Genomic DNA, 23,969 nt, shown 5'->3' on the forward strand with positions numbered 1-23,969 from the left:
TCATAATTATGGATAAACTAGACTTTTTATTCGAAGGCGCACTGTACTACACACGCTGTATATGTTAGTTTGAAAATCCGTTTAAAAGTAATAGGTAGAATTTAGGAAAATGAGACGTTTTGCTTTGTTTCTTGCGGCCAGAAAACCGAGAAATGGCAACGGCACGAAATAGATATTTTTTTCGACACATACCGACCAGAACCAGGCTGGCAGGGCATTAGAACATTATACAGACTGTTTCTGTATACTGATCTTGAATTTACGAATTTCACACCTTCTGCCTGCTGACACGGACCTGAGGTGAGATATTTACTCTTAATGCAACACTAGTGATACTCTATGGAAACCTTTTCGTCTTAATTGCGAATGATAAGCATGAGAGAAATAATATAAAGAAATGATACCCACTACTTGTCACAGAACCAGATCAGAGGGTGGATCACAGGTATCCTTCGGCATATGATCACCAGCACGATCAAGGCACAAGTTTCTTTCGTTTCCTTAATCTAGTTTAAAGCGCAGTAGCTGTCACCAGATGTGACAATTACTAGGCTATCCAGTCGCTACATTCTTAGACTCTTCACACTTTCTGGTACAGTAATTGATAATTTTACAGCTAACTTTAGGTTTTTAAAAACGTTTCTACAGAGTTATTGTTTACACCCAACGATTTTACCATGTGCTCTACAGTCTGAAACTGAAGTGTTTCAAGAAACTCCTTGCCGAGGTGTAACTCTAAACAGATTTTCCTGATTTTGTGATAGAAAATATTGGTCTACAATTTTATCATCCGTTGGGAAATTCAACTGGAAGCATGTCTCCTCAAGGCTTGGAATACATTTTCTTGTGTTTACATTCACTGTTGTGATGCAGGATGGCCTCTAAGCTCAAAAGACGGTAGCTTTTGTAAAAAAGTTAAAAATTCACCTAGTTTATGATATGTATGCACGATCGCACATGCTCACTGCTGTACGACGGGTATCAAAAATGGTTCAAATGGATCTGAGCACTATGGGACTTAACTTCGGAGGTCATCAGTCCCCTAGAACTTAGAACTACTTAAACCTAGTTAACCTAAGGACATCACACACATTCATGCCCGAGGCAGGATTCGAGCCTGCGACCGTAGCGGTCGCACGGTTCCAGACTGTAGCGCCTAGAACCGCTTGGCCACTGCGGCAGGCAAACATTTTTTCAGTCTGAATCTGTTCTGAATCAACGCATTATCATATCTACCAAGTTTCGCTGCTATACGATAATTATAACCCACACTGGATGTCTGTGAGTAACTATAACCACACGGTACTATTTTAAATAGCTTATCACCACAGAAGTAGGTCATCATACTGTAAGCTCTTAATGGTATAGTGTTCTATATTTTTGATTTTTAAATTATTCATACACTCTTAGTTTAACGTGTTTTGTATTTACTAGTGACCGAACAACTTTAAACTAGGTATTGGCGTAATGTAAAGTTCCTCAAACAAATGTGTTTAAGGTTCTTGTGGTGCAAGTCACCACCATACATCAAACTGCCATTCTCTGACCTTTAAAGCTTTTGCGCCACTGGACTTTCACCATAATAGAATTCCAATGGCCATATTAAAAGGGAGCAGGCAAAGTGTGGAAGTTTGTCCTCAGAAGGTCATAATTTACGAAGCAACATGAACTAGCTGACAATGTTAGCCTCAGGCGAAAGGGATGCTATACTTGACAATATCTCCACAGCAGTTAGCACTGGAAGAGGAAAGTTAAGACAGAACCCACTCAGTAGTTTGCCTGCCAATGTAGTCAAGTCTACGCCACTTTTAAAAGCGCGCCAACTGAAATGACGGAAGGAACGTCGGTACATTTACAGCGGTCGCCTCGATTGCGTCAAAGCCGCTGTAGCGTGGGAGTCTACGTAGAGGGTTCAGCGGCAGTAGCCATTGTCTGCTTGTTTGCGGCGGCGTCAAATTAGCTTCCACCCGCCGGGAGGAGGTTCCCAGATGACCGAGCAACGCGTCGACTACCGGCATTCGACGCCTTGTTAGCCCAACCGTGACGCAACCGCTGTTGTTATGATGACATTCAAGTTCATTTACGATGCATGCAGTACGCCCTCTAGAAAAAAAAATCATCGCGAACAGTTGGGCTGCCTAGAAAACTTCACCTGAATTCAGCTTAAATTGGGCCACATATCGACCGATACGACATGAAACGAAGGCCATGATTAACTGATACGTTTAGTCAAAGGAGTTTTGCGGCATCCTGAGGATGAATATAGCACAACAGGGCTGCAGTTCGAAATCTATGGACTGAAATCTCAGATGTATTGGAAACTGCAAGGAGGCAAAATATTTATCGGAAATTTTAGGTATAAATTATAACCTCAAAAAATAATTACAACATGCTTTGGAGAGATCCTCAATGTGGTATACCACTGAAACTAAATATTTTCGCAATATACGCGTATAAAATATATGAAAAACATCAAATATGGCATGTTAACTTCAAAGGTGGCGGCCCCTTCTAATGGGTGGTTGGAAAAAGGAAATGGCGTCACAGAACTAAAGCGTTTTCAGCTTTTGTGGCATGGCGTTCTTCCCTGTATCTCATATAATCGTTAAACTTATCTGGTAATTCCAGTGAGTACAGGTACAGTACTCGCCACGTTCTTTTCGAGACAGATAGCTCATTTATATGGATTTGGTATCTTTCTAATAGCAAATGCCGCATTGCAGCACTTTTCTCTAAGCACAGTGGTATCATGGTATATCTCTCTGAACAATGTTTTATCTATCCCACCCTTGGAAGTTACAATCTAACCTACTTCATTCACATAACACACTGAAGAGCTAAAGAAATTGGTACACCTGCCTAGTATCGTGAACTGCACCTGCGAACACGCACAAGTGCCACAACATGACATCATAGACTATTAATGTGAAGTAGTGCTCGAGGAAAGACACACCATGAATCCTGCAAGGCTGACCATAAATTCGCAAGAGAACGAGGGGGTGACGATCTCTTTAACAGCACGTTGCAAGGCATCCAAGATACACTCAGCGGAGGTATTTAAACTCAGAATAGTGCTCCTGGAGCCACTCTGTAGCAATTCTGGACGTGTGGAGTGTCGCATTGCCCTGCTGGAATTGGCAAATATCCGTTGGAATGCACAATAGACATGAATGGATGTAGGTGATAAGACAGGATGCTTACGTACATGTCACCCGTCATATCAAGGGTCCCATATCACTCCGACTGCATACCTCCCACGCCATTACAGAGCTTCCACCAGCTTTAACAGTCCCCTACTGACATGCAAGGTCCATTGATTCATGAGGTTGTCTTTATACCCATACACGTCCATCCGCTCGATACAGTTTGAAACGAAACTCGTCCGACCAGGCAACATGTTTCCAGTCAACAGTCCAATGTCGGTGTTGACGGGCCCAGGCGAGGCGTAAAGCTTTGTGCTGTGCAGTCATCAAGGGCTCCGCAAGCCCATATCGATGATGTTCCGTCGAATGGTTCGCACGCTGACTTGATGGCTCAGCTCTTAAATCTGCAGCAATTTGCTGAAGGGCTGCACTTCTGTCTAACGATTCTATTCAGTCGTCATTGGTCCCCTTTTTGCAGGATCTTTTTCCAGCCGCAGCGATGTCAGAGATTTGATGTTTTATCGAACCCCTGATATTCACAGTACACTCGTGAAATGGTCTTACGGTAAAATCCCCACTTCATCGCTACCTCGGAGATGCTGTGTCTCATTGCTCGTGCGCCGTCTGTAACACCACATTGATAACCTGCGATTGTAGCAGCAGTAACAGATCTAACAACTACTCCGGACACTTGTCTTATATAGGCGCTGCCGACCGCAGCGCCGTATTCTGCCAGTCTACATATCTCTGTATTTGAATACGCATGCCTACACCAGCTTCTTTGGCGACCTCTGACGACGTTGTCTGTGCCTCTGAACACCTGCAGCGATGTCAGACTGCTGCCTACAGGGCAGTATCGGGAGCGATCTATGACCGTGGGACATGAACACAGTATGTCGCCAACCCTCCAACCTTTATTGCCAGTAAATTAATTCTGATGGTGACGCTGCTACTTTATTCAACCACCTCATCTGGTCTTTCCACACGCAGGTGAATTATGGTAGAATGATGGGTAAATGTTGGAGCCGGGAGAACTTTCCTTTGATAGAAAGAAAGCTATTCGACGCACATATGCTCTTTGGTAAATACACTTCACTGAAAACAAAACGACTGTCCCAGTGAGGATGGGGACAATAAAGACTTTGAAGCCGATATCGACATCTTAATGCTGAATAACCAGTATTTTTCGGCATTTATTTGCTCTTTAACATTTTTATCAATAACAGGGTAAAAAAAATCAGTTTCCCGTATCAACAGTGTTACCAGTATTTTTTCCCATAAAACTTCAAGCGCCTTTAATGTTGATTCGTAAAATTCCCGATGTTCTGAAATTTTGACATTTTACAGAAAACGGGATCAGTGCTATTTTAATAACAACGCATCAAACATGTTTGTACGTATCTTTAAACATATTATGCAAAAAGCTGGTAGAGTCAAAATTAGTCAATCTTCGACGTATTACTTTATTTCTGGAAATAATATCAAATAAAATACCGTAAGGCTTACTTCAGAAACCGTTTGTTTTGAGATGTTTTAGCAGTCAGGCTAAACTGGAGATGAAAAACCCGGTATATATATGAAAACCGGTTATTTCAAAGATAATCGCCATCTTTAGTTCCATGTCTCTACAATATTTAACACCGCATATGCACACCAAGATCGGATGAGCAATACACGTCACTAGACCGAATATTCAGTTTTACAAAACTAGGAGCAGGGACTATTCACTGGACTATCTGCACGCAGAAAAAGCTGTAAAATTGCTCAATGAAATGAGGCGGTTTAAAGGTAATAAATTCAAAAATCTATAGAATTGTCTGAAAGATAACTTTCTGTACTGTTTATGAATTTTTATTTAATGACGTAAGTGAGATAACCACTACCTGGTCCAATTTTTAGGTTGCCTATCTAATGGCTTTCAGGGCAACAAAAAAATTGTTTTCATTATTTCATACAATTACTGACCGAATTTAAAAATTTGAAGTGTTGTAATCTAGTCATTACAGCTATCAGTCTTTCGTTATAGATTGAACACAAGACCATTTAAGTTTGAAACTTTACAGTATGTGCCTTGAGGCACTGCAACTCACAGACACAAATTATCCAGATTACTTTCATTAAGTATTTTAGAGAGCATTTAGCAACTTCCAATAAGCTTGACAATTTCAAACTTATTCGAAACTTTGTCTCGCTGACACCCCACACAAAATAATGAAAGGAACAGTTCATCGCTTATTACATTTTCGCTAGTCGGGCAGTACAGAAATTAAGCATCAGGCATGTCGTTTTAAGTTATTGCTTCTTTACTACTATTCGCAACATATTTGCAAACAGTGTCTACTCATACAACTGAATGTACCTGCAAAATTGTACCATTGTATGACAATCCAGGAGATGACGTCATGAATACTGAGATGCGCGAAAAACTGGCTTTTCTTGAAACTGTTTTTGTTATAAATATGATTCTTGAAAGAATTGCGGGTGCGGTAACAGGTTTAATCAGACAGCTATTGCGTGTATGTGTGTAACAATTGCGCCTAGTACAACCCTAGGCGCCCGCAGAAATTTTGCCAAGAAGGGTAAAATTCTAACATTATGATTTTTTTTTCCACATTTTAACTTATTCGGTGAATTTGGAATCAAGTTGTGCTCCAAGAACTTTCAAGTACACGGTATTGTGTCTCAAACAAGTTACCCTCATTTAATATTTTTAAAATTACTTTGTTTAAACAGTTGCTGTACTCAACAGTAAATATGAAGCACATCTTTTATATTATTAATATGATTATGGAAGTCACATTTTTATTGAATTGTCTGAAGTTACCTGCGATATACAAAGAGTTATCAAACAAACCTAGCAAATATTCATAAAAAAATTTCACATTCTCATAACAGCAGTTTGAAACCAAACGTTAAAAATCCTAAGTAGAGAAACATCTCTGAACGACTGAGAAAATGCTGTTGGTTAACAAAAGTTGGTCCTCGAACTAGAGAATTGGGAAAAAATATTTAGCCATCTTATTTCATTTAATGACACTATTTATTGCATTATTTTCATGCCTTCTGTTTTTTTCTGAAAAGAATTGCGGACTAATGACAGGCATGTAGTAGACTGCTGCCACGTGTATGTTGTGATGGGGATCCGTGCATCAGGGTGTTAAGAAATTTACAGTGACCGCTGAAGTCACAGTACAGGGTGATTCAAAAAGAATACCACAACTTTAAAAATGTGTATTTAATGAAAGAAACATAATATAACCTCCTGTTATACATCATTACAAAGAGTATTCAAAAAGGTTTTTTTTTCACTCAAAAACAAGTTCAGAGATGTTCAATATGGCCTCCTCCAGACACACGAGCAATATCAACCCGATACTCCAACTCGTTCCACACTCTCTGTAGCATATCAGGCGTAACAGTTTGGATAGCTGCTGTTATTTCTCGTTTCAAATCATCAATGGTGGCTGGGAGAGGTGGCCGAAACACCATATCCTTAACATACCCCTATAAGAAAAAATCGCAGGGGGTAAGATCAGGGCTTCTTGGAGGCCAGTGATGAAGTGCTCTGTCACGGGCTGCCTGGCGGCCGATCCGTCGCCTCGGGTAGTTGACGTTCAAGTAGTTACGGACAGATAAGTGCCAATGTGGTGGCGCTCCATCCTGCTGAAATATGAATTGTTGTGCTTCTTGTTCGAGCTGAGGGAACAGCCAATTCTCTAACATCTCCAGATACTGTAGTCCAGTTACAGTAGCACCTTCGAAGAAAAAGGGAACAAAAACTTTGTTGGCTGAAATGGCACAGAAAACGTTCACCTTAGGCGAGTCACGTTCATACTGAGTTGTTTCCCGCGGATTCTCAGTGCACCATGTACAGACATTGTGACGGTTGACTTTCCCGTTAGTGTGGAAAGTTGCTTCATCACTAAACACAATCTCTGAAACGAAAGATTCATCTGTTTCCATTTGAGCAAGGATAAAATCACAGAAATCGATTCCTTTAATCTTATCAGCTGCAGACAGTGCTTGAACCAATTTCAGACGATAAGGTTTCATAACTAACCTTTTTCGTAGGACTCTCCATACAGTTGATTGTGGAATTTGCAGCTCTCTGCTAGCTCTGCGAGTCGATTTTCCTGGGCTGCGAACAAATGCTTGCTGGATGCGTGCTACATTTTCATCACTCGTTCTCGGCCGTCCAGAACTTTTCCCTTTGCACAAACACCCATTCTCTGTAAACTGTTTATACCAACGTTTAATACACCACCTATCAGGAGGTTTAACACCATACTTCGTTCGAAATGCACGCTGAACAACTGTCGTCGATTCACTTCTGCCGTACTCAGTAACACAAAAAGCTTTCCGTTGAGCGGTCGCCATCTTAGCATCAACTGACGCTGACGCCTAGTCAACAGCGCCGCAAGCGAACAAATGTACAACTAAATGAAACTTTATAGCTCCCTTAATTCGCCGACAGATATTGCTTAGCTCTGCCTTTTGTCGTTGCAGAGTTTTAAATTCCTAAAGTTGTGGTATTCTTTTTGAATCACCCTGTATTTCACGTCATGGTCGGCAATGTTAAATGTGCATTTGAGTAGAGTCGCTGACAGTCATTGCTAGACAGCGAGAACTCTTTCACTAATATTAATCTTGTACTCAAATTCCAGGAGGGAGCAGGTGTCCCTCTTGCCGCCGCCTAACCCCCGCCCTCCAACCATGCCCGCGGTTACCTAGGACTGTAACTTAATTTATCGCATCTACCAATATTTTACTGAAGTCTAAGTATATAACTGCACATTGGACAATACAAACTATTTCAATAGGGATAATACATTCACGTAATTGTGGATGGTGCCTTGTGCAGATTTTAAACATAATAAATAAGTAAATATGCAGGTAGGATCTATCTACTGAGCACCCAAAGAAAGAGGACCAAAGAAGAGCAACGCGTTTCTTTACAGGTCCACGTAAGAAGCGCGAGGGCGTCAGGAAGATAATGGTCCAAATCCATTTTCAGACGTTAGAAGAGGCGCTGTACCTCACGGTGTGGTTTTACTCTTAAAACTCTTAGGCTAGTTACCCAAAATGTTACTTCCTCCTACGTAAAATATGGTCAAGGCAAAATTCGAGTTCGCCCGGACGCTTACCACCGTTCTTTTTTCCCCGCACACATTCATCGAAATCTGCATTTATTAATGACGACTTACTATCAAACAGTTGAGACAACGCCCGACTGTGTTTCCGAACCCCACATACTATCAAGTCTATCCAATGTGCCAACAAAAGCTGTCTCTCTGTGAGAAGTACGATGGGAGTTTTTTAATGTAACTCTAAACGTTAAAGACATTGAAGCTCTCTTAGCATAGCAATGTTAAAGGCATGAACTGGGTTTAATACTGGTTCTTAGCTTTTATTTCCGATACATCGGAAATCTGAAGACCGAAATACAGCTAGTGGACGCTAATTCATAAGTAATACTTGCTTCATTGTTGTGTTAGGATCCAGCCTGTATCCGATACTTCTCCTCTGAAGAGCAAAGTGCAGAATTTTTTACAATTCAAACAGTTGCTATACGCTTCATTTATATATATATATATATATATATATATATATATATATATATATATATATATATATATATATATATATATCGTCTTTATTAGATTGTGTGCGCCACTACCATTTGCAGTCAGTATTCTCATTTGACACGAGTTTCTTAAACTTACAGGAGTATCTTATGCAACAAACAAATTAATAACGGTTACATGAACATTGTTTTATTTTGCTTCACCGTGATTTGTCTCATGCAGCCACCATTTTAGTAACTGTGGGGATAAAACAGCACTGAATCAGAGTCGCTGTACTTCTGCCGGTGGCTAAGAGATCGTCATGCAGCTAACAGCCTGTCCTCGCAGCTTACAGCCTCATGAATTTTCTTCAAGAACGGCTTGATGATCAGCTCTTAAACTCACATTTCATCCATTCTTAGATAAGTGCGAAGAGCGCCCAGCTCATTAAGTAACAGAGCGTGGGTAATTTTCCTTCTTTGCGTTAACCGCTTCTTTTCCAACAGCTTCCTCTGCTTTTTTAGCCTTGTTACCTCTAAAAAGGCCAAAGGAAACCTCAATTTTCCTTCTGTGTAAATTGAAAGAGGATCTCGTAATACAGTCTCAATGACGTCAAGACATAACAGGGCAGCGCTGCAATCGCCGAGTAGTCGGTTGGGGCGTGAGTAGGTTGCCACGAAATTGGATGGTCCGTCAGTCGGACGATAAATCGGTTCGTATGCAGTGGCCTATAGTATAGGCGAGAGCGATGTGGAGTAACGCTTTTTCGTTGGTATTCAGCAGAATTTTCCCAGCCCTGACTTTTCAGTATCTTAAGAAGGGCGTAATTACAGATCGTTTAATCAAAATATTGGCCTTCAAATACGTACTTAGCATATGTTAATGAAAAATTTCGGTATCAAAGTAACCTACCTACAATACTGAGTTGCTATTTAACAGCTTTAAGATACAATAAACTGTCTCGACACTGTCAAATTTCGATTTTAGATGTCGACATATCCTCAAATTCAAGTTACATAAACAGCAATTTCAGAAATTTGTCTCTTCTGATAAATTTCCGCGGACGCCCGTGCCTATTGTAAAAGCTCAGTTGCATCTTTATATACCGTACTCTTAGGCTGCCTACTGCTTTTCACCACGAGTATAGTTCGTCAAATGGAAGACTACACGTGGGCGCGCGCGTGTTTTAGTGCTACATGATGCATCACAAGATACAGTATTCGGGCTGGAAAGATCGGAAGGACTAAATCTGGGTCATAGTGAAGGAACCTTGGCGCCAGTCTCTTCCCTCAAATGCGAGATAGCGCACTTTGTAAACTTTACGCCGAATGCTTGGGCGAGCAGACAAAGCTACCTTACAAGAACACGAGGTCTGTTTACCTTGCTGTGGACACTCGGGCTGCCAAGATCTTTCATTCAGTAACTTTTGGGACAAATCTCAAGGCATTTTGTTTATATGAAAATGCTTTCTTTATATTTATTGAAACTGACGAACTGCTGCTTAACTTTCATCCTGGAACATCATGAGGATCAGTCTCTACAACTGCCTTCAAATAACATATCAAAAACTATCTACGAAAACTACTAATTTGGTTAATAAGAACACGACCACGTTCTAAATATACGGTTTTAATCAGGCTTCACATTTCGCGTCCAAACATTTATTCGTTTGCATATACTTTCTCGGCGTACTAATACATTGTGTGGGTGTGCGTAATATTTTACTGGCAGTTTTTAGTTTATAGTGCCAAACAAGATCTGTTACATCATGGCGAATCACCTTATTCAGACCGCCACTTCAGCGTTACAAGCCACGTTATTAGGTTTTTCCTATTCCAGATGTGTCTCTAACATTTTCGTACTAGAACAAACAAATTCAGAATCTCTGGATTTAGTGTGATGTCTACTGAAAGTATGGGACAGTACAGTCTGAAGACGCAAGATTTTTGATGACTAGGGTAATAGCATATATGTAATGATAGGTTTTATTGTCTTATGTGTATTGCAGCTTGTGTCAAAACACGTACTGTTAAGACATATCAAACTACTCAAATGTATATAATATGCTCACAGTATTTGCCAATTTTTGTTTTGACCGCAATATGTAGTCTAAATATTACGATATTAAATATTAATTTTAATATTTAATGGGACGAAACAGAGCCAGGGATCACTTTTAAAACCAGTTTGTTTATTATACTTAGATCAAAATAACTTGGCGACTGACGTTTCACGAGTCGTGTGGTATGGACCAGAGCTTACTGTGGTGTCTGTTATATAGGTACATGCACAAGAGTGGCTGGTTACACGTTAACACCGCCGGTCTCTTCTCTTTCCCAACTCCCTGCCAATGCAATCTGTCCTTTCATTGGAGCTCTAAAAAGGCAGTATAGAATTTTACCCATGGTTCAAAACTTACGACTCTGCAGCAGGCAAGAAGACCGCTTACAGCTGAACACAACGAAAACACTTCAATTACCGAGCCAATTTATGACTACCACGCTTATGGCTGTAGTAAAAATTTTCTACCGTCTTATTGGTCGTGTATCATGTGAAAATAACCACGTTGCATTTCAAATACAGGAAAAAATACTATTTTTGAAGATCACATGGGGCTTTTAATAAAATTCAGTTCGACTAGCAAGCAGTGAATGACTTTTTGCAAGTCTACACGAAGTTTTTCCTCGGTGAGTTGTCGACTAAGATTTTTCGAATCTATATTATTCCTGTTTTGGCTCAAAAGACAATGCTGCCGCTAACTTTTCCGTCAAAGTAACTTAATAACAACTCTCTAAATAGAAAAACAAGTATCGTAAAGAAAAATGTATGCGGCAGTGCGGTCTGTAGCTAGTAGTAGCAGGTTCCATATTTCGAAATTATTTTCATAAATCCATCCGCTACATTAAGACCTAATGGGCACTTCCTGTACACTCTTCATAGGCTCTAATCATTGTAAAAGTCTTCTACACAGGAGTTGGCGAGACTCCTTAAAACGTATTAATGAAAAAAATATTTCAAAGATTAAAATTTAAGAACTAAATTACTACGAAGCGCCAGTACAATAGTTTCAGGCACGCTACTCGAAGTTGACAAATTACAAAACTGGAATGAGAGTGAAAGGAAACACTTTTCCTAGCGCCACTTTCCTTGTACTGACAAGGCCAGTTCTCCAGGGTAGGTTTTCGGCTGGCCTTCATAGTATACATTTCCTTTCATCTGAGGACTTCACGTTAAGATACTTTAAATGTTAGAACACTTGGATTTAGCCGATATCAACAGAGAAAGGTTAGAAAACGATAGACTAACAATACGCTTTATCTATTGGTACAGAAATGCAAGTAGGTAGTTAATAGTGCTAAAAAATCCTCGTCTAAAAAAAATACATTCTTTAAGCAGATCGATATCAAAATTTTAATTAAATGGCAGGTGTATATACTATACGTCATAAGCTCGTATCAGTTCTTATAAATATCTATGGAAAATAGAACCAACTTAAATTCCGTGGAAACATTATCCAAGGCGTAGAAAAGAGGACCACGATTCTTCGAAAATGATCTGCTCTACGTGTTAATTAGTCGCTAAAATGAATACGATACAACTGGCGTTCGACTGAGATCTGTCGATTTGGTTGTAGCAACGGACTGATCTGTATCTTAGTCCGAGGTCTATGTTAGGTGCTGAAACGAATGTTGACGCCAATTAAAGAATGTGGTATCAGATTGACCTGTAGCGTAGCCTAATGTTTATGATTACGCCATATTTAATTGGTCGATTTTAGCTCAACGCCAATCGTAGCGTACTCCTTTTAGTTGCTATTGGTTCAGATTTGGTGTTGTGGTAGCACTGATGCGTCCTGATGTGAGATGGGAGCTCCGTTCTACTAACACAATACACAGGAACTGTAATTACGATCAATAAATACAACCTAAAGAAACCACAGGAAATACGTGTATGTTTCACAGTACATAAAAACAGCCGTAACTTGATTTGCAATCACTTGGTGCTCTGTTGCAGGTAAAAGAAATTAAAGCAACAACCAATAACAAGGCACCGCGCTATTCAAATATCACTTTCGCGGTAGCAAAATTATCGACGATGTTTTTAATTCAAATACTTCAATTTCTCATTGAATGAGCATTATTTAATATATTCTGTGTTCTGTTTAGAAAACAAATCCTAACACTTTATTTACTACGAGTGTAAAGCGCAAAAGCTTAGAAAGGAAAGCAAAGAAAAGTAGGCTTCTTGACTTACCAGTAAAACGCTATTTTGTCGCCAAGTCCATTCCGTACATTTCGATCGAGCAAATTGTAGCTTATGTTTGTCGTTGCACCTTCCATCCATTTTATAGAAATTGGTCCTTTGGTGATGTCAAAATTGTATGAGTGAAACTTTGAAGTCACAGGAGTTTCCCAATGGAATTGTTTAGCCATATCACCCCAAAACTCCTCAGGTTCGTCAATAGAACGTCTGTACATGTCCTGATATTGCTTCATGGATCCTATGTAGGACCGCCGCGACAGAGCGGGGTCCGGATGGTACACGGCCTCGCTATCACTCATTTCGGTAACTTAGCCAGACCTCGCTCACACCACACTGCAACGGCCACTGTGAACGAATGCTGCGCGCTGACCTGCCTTATATCGCAGCACGAGCGCTCCTACGCGTGGTTGTCGCGGTCGCCGCTAGGTACCGCCTGCGTTTCACATAGCGAGCTGCCTGCCGCGCGGGTTCCCCTTCCACTTTGTTTCCTTACTTTCCCTATTGTGCTGCAGCAAATCGTGGTCCAGGCGCTTGTTTCCTCTACAAAACTGTGTGCGTGTTCTCTCCTACCTAGAAAAAAAAAACAGACGTCAGACAAATGCATAGCAGTAACGAACGTGAGCAATTGAAATGTGATATACATTACAATGATATTCCAGTTTCTGTAAAGAACAAGTATTTACTATAATTGTGTTAATTTTTTTAGAAAGAAGAGCATTAAATATTTCAGTTCTAGCAACCATAATGACAATTAAATGCCTGGATATACTTTCGGGCGAAAAAACGATGTGTTAACTCCTTTTCACACGTAATCAGTGAAAAAAAAACCGGAAATTTGAGCCGGCCGGAGTGGTCGAGCGGTTCTAGGCGCTACAGTCCGGAACCGCGCGACCGCTACGGTCGCAGGTTCGAATCCTGCCTCGGGAATGGATGTGTGTGATGTCCTTAGGTTAGTTAGGTTTAAGTAGTTCTAAGTTCTAGGGGATTGATGACCTTAGCAGTTAAGTCCCATAGTGCTCAGAGCCATTTGAACCGGAAATTTGAAATATTAATGTGTCACACGTCATGGTGCTTCTTAAATTGAAGACCACACCTCACGGCCTCAAAACAAGTTACAAATATAATTATAGGCAGAAAAAGTGAGGTTCCAAGTTAGAAACTATTTGAAAAGTACAAATTAAATGAGGAAGTCCACCACAGCGTAACATAAGTAACGCCAGAGCGGTATCTGGCTATCCCGAATAGGAGTAGAGCGACGGTTTATGCTGATAATTTTGAGGGGTGGAGGTGAACTTTATGAGCTCCATGGGAGATGAATGTAGTACTTGCAAAAACTGCTCTCAGGCCTTCAAGGATCAGGCGAAATCGGTCAGGGAAAGCCGAATGCGAGCAACAAATAACCAACCTCATGAAAGCATCGCCTTTGGACCGGAATACGGAGTTAGAAGGTAAATCTGCCCTAGACCCTTACGCCAGATTCACACATGCAACTAAAGTGTCGCCAAAAATCATGTTTTCTATAGTGGCACTATGAGCTACCGTTCACACGGGACGCAACAAATCCGACGTACCGCTACTTGCACCGTTTTCAATATGGCGTCAACGGAAATCGTGGGCGAATATTAATGTCATAGTGCACGTTATGGCATTAGAGCTGTGACAGAAATTAAATAATAAGGAAAACAAAATGAAAATGTTGGATTCCAAAATATACCGGATGATCAAAAAGTCAGTATAAATTTGAAAACTTAATAAACCACGGAATAATGTAGATGGAGAGGTAAAAACTGACACAACGGCTTGGAATGACATGGGATGTTATTAGAACAAAAAAAAAAAAAAAAAACAAAGTATTGCTAGACGCGTGAAAGATCTCTTGCACGCGTCGTTCGGTGATGATCGAGTGCTCAGCCGCTAGTTTCGTCATGCTTGGCCTCCCAAAGTCCCCAGACCTCAGTCCGTGCGATTATTGGCTTTGGGGTTACCTAAGTCGCAAGTGTATCATGATTGACCGACATCTCTAGGGATGCTAAAAGTCAACATCCGACGCCAATGCCTCACCATGACTCCGGACATGCTTTACAATACTGTTCACATTATTCCTCGACTACAGCTATTGTTGAGGAATGATGGTGGACATATTGAGCATTTCCTGTAAAGAACATCATCTTTGCTTTGTCTTACTTTGTTATGCTAATTATTGCTATTCTGATCAGATGAAGCGCCATCTGTCGGACATTTTTTGAACTTTTGTATCTTTTTTTTTTTTTGGTTCTAATAAAACTCCATGTCATTCCAAGCATGTGTGTCAATTTGTACCTCTCTATCTACATTATTCCGTGATTTATTCAGTTTTCAAATTTATACCGACTTTTTGATCACCCAGTATATCACGCAGGAATAAAATAGGGACTACAAAAACATTTCTGAAAGAAATAACACAATAAGTTGAAGACGCTGTCTGCTATGGCAAACCATGTATGGGATGTAAATAACATTTCAGAAGTTTATTGCGTTCGTTGATATAGGCATTTCTAATGCGGTACCTACCTCTAATTTTTGTTACACTGCAACCACATCACGCTCGGAGACTGTTTCCCTACATACAATAAACCATTTATACAGTGCTCGATCTCTCAAACTACGAGGCTATACTACTCGCTGTTTGGGTTACAATACGTTCTAAGTTTATTTATTTATTCATCCAAAAATCTTTCCGGATTGTGGAATACGCCGTTCATTTGCAAATATTTTGTACACACACACACACACACACACACACACACACACACACATATATATATATATATATATATATATATATATATATATATATATATATAATGGTTGCTACACAAAATTGAACGATAATATGAGGTTGTGTTTCCAGAAGACGCGAAAGCGTCGCTACAGACCACTCTTTCGACATTTTTTACAGTAATAAAATGAAAACACAGCCGTAATTATTGCACTATAACTAAGTCAGAATGCCACTGTTACGAAATACAGCCACTGGGGAGCATACGAATGGTGGTATTCAGAGATGTATGCCGTGTGTGTCGGGGGGGGGAGGATTAATGGTGTCACACAGTACAATATGAACTTTTTGTTGCACAACGAGAATTGTCTCTCTTGAGTGACACCACTGGAAACTGGTGTTCACACATGCAGCTGTGGTGCCACTAGCTGTGATGCCACTTTAGTTGCATATGTGAGCCCAGCTGAGGGTAGTCTTAACGGTGCAGTGTTGCAGTAGTCATCGTGTTATTGGAGGGGGTATTCCGTTTCCTTCCCCCAGCATTAGAACCTGACGTACACCGTGTACTAAGGAGGATTAAGTACAGTCGTATGGCATTATTGCGCTGATTGTAACGTGTGGGGCTATGTATGTATGTAGTGTGGTGTCATTTTTGTGCAGGGAAGAGGGGTGAAATCCAGTGCTGCCACGTAGCCTGCTCCTCTCAAGCGTCACCATCGGACGCACGCATCACCATCAACAGTGTCACGAGTCCTCACTTTGTGAGACACTGCAGAGAGATTCGGAACAGAACACTGGTGCGAAGTCTCGTAATCAGGAACTTTACGCCACTACACCCCTTCCTGCCTGTTGTGAAGGAAAAGGGAACACTGCCAACAGCACGTGGCGTATCCAGTCGGGTATCCATTCCGACCAAGCCCGACACTGATTAACTTCAGTGGTCTGGTGTGTTCAATGAGCCAAGGCCGTTGGAATTATAGAGGTTGTAAGGCAAAGTTGCTCACTGACACAACTGAAATTTAATTCTTATATTTAAGAGGCAATGAGAGAAGTAAGAGGCTTTTTCGATATGGGAATTGTTTGTCATGGACAGAAAAGCATCCCATATGATTTCCACTTGACATAGCAGTAGTCGCCCAACATGAACAGTAATTGAGATGTGTTTATATAGACCCTGTGCTCACTAATGACGCATTTAAAGAGAAAGAAATCTAAGGTAATTACCGCAGCAGATGGCCGTGCTAAAGGGCTAAACGTTAAAGTTGGACAACAGATTCTTGGAGAATACTGAATATCGTTCACATAAAGCAAAAACAGAAGGAAGCCCATTTTCAGATTAGGAACCTCACTTTCAGTCTTAAGCAGTACAAACTGTTGTCGGTTACTCCAGTAGGAACTGATTAGGTCATTACAGTGTCCCTTATGACGACGTTCCATAGTTTATCTAACCGGATAGTAGCTTTCACACAGTCAAAAGCTTTCTCAAGGCTAAGATATAAATCTGCAACATGTAGATCATTTTTGCTCCATTTTGATTTTCAAACATTAGAGTGTGTTCTTTGAGATAATTTATAACTCTGTTACACGCAACTTTTTCAATTAAATCTTTAAAGAAAGGGAATTATCTGAATGGGACGGAAATCGGTGGTTGTGATGAACATGTGCAGACAAACAGTTGATTACTATTTCAGAAGAACAGGATAATTTATTCAAGAGAAAGAGCTTCACAAATTGAGCAAGTCAGTAACGCGTCGGTCCACCCCTGTCCCTTATGCAAGGTTTGGCATTGATTGATAATGTTACTGGATGTCTTCCTCAGGGACATCGTGCCAGATACAGACCAATTGGCACGTTAGACCATCAAGACCACGAGCTCCAGAGGTGGACCATTGCGTTATTGACTTCCTCAGTTTGTGAAGCTCTTTCTGTTTATTATATCATTCAATTTTTCTGAAATCAACTGCTTGTCTGCACATGACACCTATCGGTTTTCGCCCCATTCGGATAATTTATCCGTCGTGTGTCGCATTTTGTCTCACAAGGGGGCCCTTGAGTGCGAATTCGCAAAATGCCAATAATGTTCACGACATTCGGTGATGATGTTTGGTTTGTGAGGCGCTCAGCTGCGCATTTATCAGCGCCTGTACAAATTTCCAACCTTTGCTCAGCCCAATCTCGCCACTTTCATGAAAGATGATGAGGACAACACAAACACCCAGTCATCTCGAGGGAGTTGAAAATCCCTGACCCCGCCGGGAATCGAACCCGGGACCCCGTGCTTGGGAAGCAAGAACGCGACTGCGTGACCACGAGCTGCGGACGCGACGATGGACGTCGCACATATTATCTACCACCCACCCACGATATTGGCTGCTAATGACGACGGAGATGGGAAAGGAAATATCCAATGGTGAGCACAGCATGAAACTACAGAGCTTGGTTGAACTGGTTAGTCGAGTCACTCATAACATTACTACGGTGCTAGCGGAGCTGACACAAAGCAGAGCAATGCCAAAGACAAACAAGGCAAACGTTGCATCATATCTACAGCAACAGTTGACGAAAGGAACACAAGGAATTCCGCATAGTGAGAAAAAGTGCCAGATGAACTATTAACGTTTCTGCAGTTGAGCCAGTGAAATGTGTGGTGTCGTATACGCTCGACTGTGCGGACAATATGCATGAGGAGTAGAATGATGACAATACATGCTTAACAACTGGAAGTGATCTTAAACAGGTGTCGAGCCATGTAGTTCATCATCCTTGTCAGACAGCGTGCCATAAATCCCATCTCCAGTGAAACGCAGTAAAGGACAATCTCCAGTGAAACGCAGTAAAGGACAACCGTTGTCCAAGGAGCGAATATCAAACATAATTACATACATAGGTCATCCGTGGCATAGTTAAAAAAATAAAAATAAAAAGAGAGAGAGAGCAGATTTCGAATAAAATCGCAGCAATATGTGCGTGTAGTACATAAGGCAAACGACGGATATTCATGGGAGAACGAGGTGCACTTGTTGACTACTACGTTATGCATATCAAATTGCGCGCTACATAGATTACAATGATTTCAAGGATAGCAGTGAAGTTTGCATAACTTCAAAGAGTGCTACAGAATTGGAAGACGTAGGATAACCAAATTTCAAACAGAGCGTCAACTTGGCGATGCACAGGAAACTGAGGAATCGGCCAGAAACTATGTGAATGAGATAAACAAACTTATCCCATCGTTCAGTGAGGAATTTTTATTTTTCAACTCCGATCAATTGGGATTTGAAAAGGAAATGCATTTGAAAGGAACCCTGGAAAATTAGAGTTACCAAGAAAGTACCTTAATGCATTCGGATACAATTATGCCGACTGTTAATCTGGGTGGTAAATTGGCTGGAGAGGCTCTGCCTCGTAGTGCACTTTCTCATATGCGTAATCTTGCAAGGATATTAAGGAATATTTACGTCACAGCAAGTAAGAGTGGAAAAATGGGCGTAAGAGAACTACAATTGCCATATGAGGACTGCTTTTGGCCTGTACTTGCTTTTGCTTGATTCCTGGTGAGTATAAAAGTCTTATTCCTTTTCAGCAAACTATCCCCCCTGAAGAGAGTGTGACATTGCAATTCATACCACGTGGAACCACTGGACAAATTCAGTCTCTGGATGTCTGTTTTCTCGGTATATACACAAAGCAGATTCAGAAAGATGTAGGTTGCAGTAGGTACTGGAAGATGAAGAAGCTTGCACAGGATAGAGTAGCATGGAGAGCCGCATCAAACCAGTCTCAGGACTGAAGACCACAACAACAACAACATAAAACATATTATCGCACTACCTGCAGCTACGCCTTAAGAATAGCCAGTTTGACGATAAGCTCCACGAAACACATCCAGCAGCATGCCACCACATTCCACCCGTTATCATCACCCCCTTCAGCAGTATGATTCTATATGCATTCTTTAAGAGTGGATACGTACCTGAACGTCCTGAACCGTTTGTAATTCCCAAGGAGTTCGCCTTCGATCTTGATAGTCCGAACCTTTGTAAGCACTCTGGCGCGCCAATTTTCGTTCGATGTTTATGGTGTAAGTTAATGGTTTGTTATCAATATTTCTTTGATGTCTTCGATGTCAGTTTTATGAAGTGTAATACACACATCCCACAAAAGCTTGATCTCTACACCAGCACTGAGACTGGTCTACAATTTCAATTTTATATTTGTCACCATGTTTATAGATCGGTATTACCTGGGCTACTTTTAATGTGTCTGGAAAGGTATTTGATTTTATTGTATTATTTAGCGTTAGAGACGCAGATAAAGAGGCATTTTTCTAGACTTTTAGTACTTTAATACTGGGGCCATCGTGCCGTGCAGAACTGGAAGATTTAAATGATGTTCATTATTTCTTTGCAGTAAATGCAAAAACGTTGTACCACATAAAACAGAAATTTCCATGTACGTACATATAGGGCGATTCCGTGATGATGTTAAAGACTTCCAGCGATGATTAAAAGGGATGAATGTATCAGTTTGAGGTAAGGGACTCTGGTCGGGAAACAACAGAGTTGAAAGTTATTATCGAAACTCCTTCTGATACTTCTGACAGTGGACGTATCTATTGCGAGCTCTTTGCTTTCCGTGTTTTGGAAGGAGATAGAACGGACTAAAACAGTAAAAAAGTAAAACAAGAAGAAAATTTCATCAACAGTCTACAAATCGGCACGAAAGGTCCTGGGCATAGCGATGAAACATCGCCATACAATGTGTTGAAAATGTTGTGCCAGATTCACTTTTGGTTGATTGTGGGCAGTCGTGGCACCCATCTCTCCCACAGCCCCTTCACAGCCAATTCTTCGTTCAGTATAGTATGCACTCGCTCAGTTGATATGCCTACAGCCTCAGCAACCTCACGAATTTTTATCCTGCAATCTTGCATTATAATATCGGGGATTTTGTCAGTGGATTTTTTTTCTGGCGATCTCAGTTAGGCAGCCGGAGCGCGCTTCGAATGCAAATGGTCTTCAATGATGGTTCAGAGTCCGTGTAAACTTGATCCAATCCTGTTTTTGATTTGTGCGGTGGTATAGCTCTTCAAATGAAAATGTTTAATAACATTACTGAACACGGTTTCCTCCATTTTCAATCGCAGTCGGCACGCTGACTAGTTCACATGCCTGTCAACAGTGAACTGTTCGCTGTACACTATTGAAATTCTTTATACAATCCTTGGAATAATCGAGCTTATCAACCATGAAGGCGCAACGAAAATGTACCATTCTTTCGAGCAAATTTACCAGACCAATGAAATCATCCCCGTATGTCTAGATGACATGATAACAAACATTGCCCAACTTGCCTTGTGTGCATCTGTTCAAAAGCTCTCCATCTTTGCAGCCATGCAATACAGCTACCTTTGGAGTTCTATGAGGGTCTCTTTGTCATTAGAAAGGAACAATGTATAAGCAAAAGACTCAGTATGACAGCATCAGTAGACTGAAATGCACTTTATCACACACACCATTGTTATTAACAATTCGGACGAATTCCAAAAGTAATAGCAGTGTACACGGCTACAACACTAGGAAAAGGATGATCTTCACTACTCAAGGTTAAATCTAACTTTAGCTCAGAAGGGGGTAAATTATGCTGCCACAAAAGTCTTTGGTCACTTACCTAATAGCATCATAAGTCTGACAGATAGCCATATAGCGTTTAAAAGGAAATTAATAGAATTTCTGAATGGCAGCTCCTTCTACTCATTAGATGAATTTTTGGATATAGTAAGTGGGTAATTTCCCCACCCCCCACAAATACATTGAAAAATTTAAGTGTCATATCATATCTTGTATAGAGACCTTTTATTAACCTGACACGTTCCACATCAGTAGGAAGTATCGTATTCATGATCTATGGAACAAGTACTAATCTAATCTAATCCATGGTTTGACAATGATAGTGTTCCCTGCGATAACTCTAAAGCCGAGTTCCAGACCTGTTCAAGTTAAACATGCAAGAAATAAAAACGAAAGTGTCCGGATAAATAGTAACATCATCAAAGCAAAGGGAAAATTCCACTGTGTAATGCTGAATCATAGAGAAAATCTCAAGCTGAAAGAAGCCTTCAAAATTTATCACGAGTACAATGAAGATTTATTAACGCAGACGAGGAGCAACTATTTTGCAAGCAAGGTTGACAAAATGTTACTATTGGTGTCTGGACACTAATAATCATTTCTAGAACATGGAGATACAAATCCTATATGGAATTTATTATTAACCACAATGGGATGTATATAAAAGACCAACCTGAAATTGCAGGCATATTCAATGAATACTTTTCTTCGGTAGGGAAAGCCATCAATGACAAACATAAAAACCCATTGAATGAGTTTAAAGACAATCCGTCTGAGCACAGCACATACAAGTGTATGGCCTCACAGACTGCAAAGAAATAATGAACATCATTAAAATCCTCCAGTTCTGCGATTTCAGTTATTTATATAGTCATGTGTAAGAAATATGGAGCGAAAATTGGCAACAATGGATTCTGTCCTAAATTTAAGATGGATGAACCAATTACAAAGCAAGGCTGCCATGTCGTCCCAATAAACATGTATTAAATATCTCTGCTTTATATCATAGCAAGAAATACAGACATTGTGTACCCATCTATCGATAGTAGATATAACTACTTCAATCAATTTTAATCAGAAATTATTATGTGCTGAATTAGAGCGCGATTAGGACACGGTTTGTCTCAGCACACGTGTTCAAATTAAGAGGTAGTGATTCCCTCCTGCAAGTGCATCATCAAGAAATATCTGATCTTGAGCATTTACTTCTCGTATGTTCTAAATTCTTAGAGCAATGCAAGGAGTCACATGCCATGTGTCCACTCGCTCATATCCCCCTAAATATTGTTTGTGGTGACATATGTAATGTAGCAAGAGATATTCGCTCAACATTCAACTGGGTTTGGTGGTCTTTGTATTTTCCAGTTTAGCCATCACAAAATAATAATTTTAATACCCAGAAATAATGATTTTTTCAGTTGGAAAATCTCTTGAGTAGATATTTACATCTACATAATAAATAGATAAGCTTGATTAGTGACTGGAGTTTGCTCCTTAGTTCGTCGTCCAGATCTCTACTCAACAATTATAAGAACTTGTACAAATTTAGACGGGCGCTTGGAATATTCTGGAGGCACGACCCATAATTCCGACTGACGTGGTTCTATAGATCATTTCATAATACAAGGGTTATAGTAATTTTTCACTTTTAGGGATCAGTGTCGTTTCTTTAGTAGGGATGGAGCTAACACAATACCATTTAACATATTTTATTGATAAAAGGATCATTATGCTATCTGAAACTGTCATTTGTCACTTTCCTTATTACATTATATTGGACATATTTTCCATCTACAATTTCAAATTCAGCCGGCTGTCTTCCTTCATAATTTGTAGACACATATATCATTTAAACATATAGATTAAACGAACGATGTTTAGGAAATAGAGTGATGGATCAATGTGTATTCTTACGATGAATAAACAGCAAAAAGTAAATGACCTTGCTTGCTGTCACACGGGAGTAGTTACCATTAACGTTACTTAGTGTAAGGATACTGGAACCGTTTACATTAGCTGCTTTTTGATTTCGCTACGAAGTGCACTGTAATCATACCACTGGAATTTCTCGTTCAGTCTGGTTTCCATGAACATGATTTTTGTATGTGAGTGTTTGGCGCGGGGGGAGGGCTTCTTGAATGTAGAGACAGCGCGGTGTGTTTCTGCAAGGACTTCTTACAGTAATAGATATGATGTAATATTATTATCAATCTGTTTGGATTTCATTATTTTGTTACCGTTGCCTACTTGAACTTAAATGCAGAAATGAAGTTGTACATGACACTGTAAATAATATAATAAACATCTTAAATATATAAGCTCGTTCCCAGGTACTTACAAGAGTTGCACACTATGTGTAAGCACATAGCGCACACGAAATAGTGTCATTTACTTTTCACTTCGTTAACAATTTTGCTGATGAAATACCAATATACGTAATCCACAACAGTGTGTTACCTTACCGAGTATAAGTGACGCTTCAATCTTTTTGTAGTGCAAGAAATGACACTTAGCTCTTCAATGTTACATTGAATCAATCACTGTTGCTCTCGCGGAATACTGAGAATTTAGAACCTTAGTGATCAAAGATATGTGTATAGTCGGTACGTGT

The 23,969-nt window shown here is 40.2% G+C and overlaps 1 protein-coding gene across 2 annotated transcripts in view; it reads right to left on the reverse strand.

Moving 5' to 3' along the window:
* LOC124795824 (acetyl-coenzyme A synthetase) overlaps positions 1–13,321 on the reverse strand; it is a 54,072-nt gene extending 40,751 nt beyond the window's left edge. For both annotated transcript variants that reach the window (XM_047259907.1, XM_047259906.1), the window contains exon 1: positions 12,962–13,321. In XM_047259907.1, the coding sequence (XP_047115863.1) occupies positions 12,962–13,269 (308 nt within the window). In that variant the 5' untranslated portion in view covers positions 13,270–13,321. The remainder of the gene's footprint in view (positions 1–12,961) is intronic.
* Between the last annotated feature and the right edge of the window lie 10,648 nt (positions 13,322–23,969).

The sequence above is a fragment of the Schistocerca piceifrons genome, chromosome 4 (assembly GCF_021461385.2).
Source record: "Schistocerca piceifrons isolate TAMUIC-IGC-003096 chromosome 4, iqSchPice1.1, whole genome shotgun sequence".
NCBI classification, from domain to species: Eukaryota; Metazoa; Arthropoda; class Insecta; order Orthoptera; family Acrididae; genus Schistocerca; species Schistocerca piceifrons.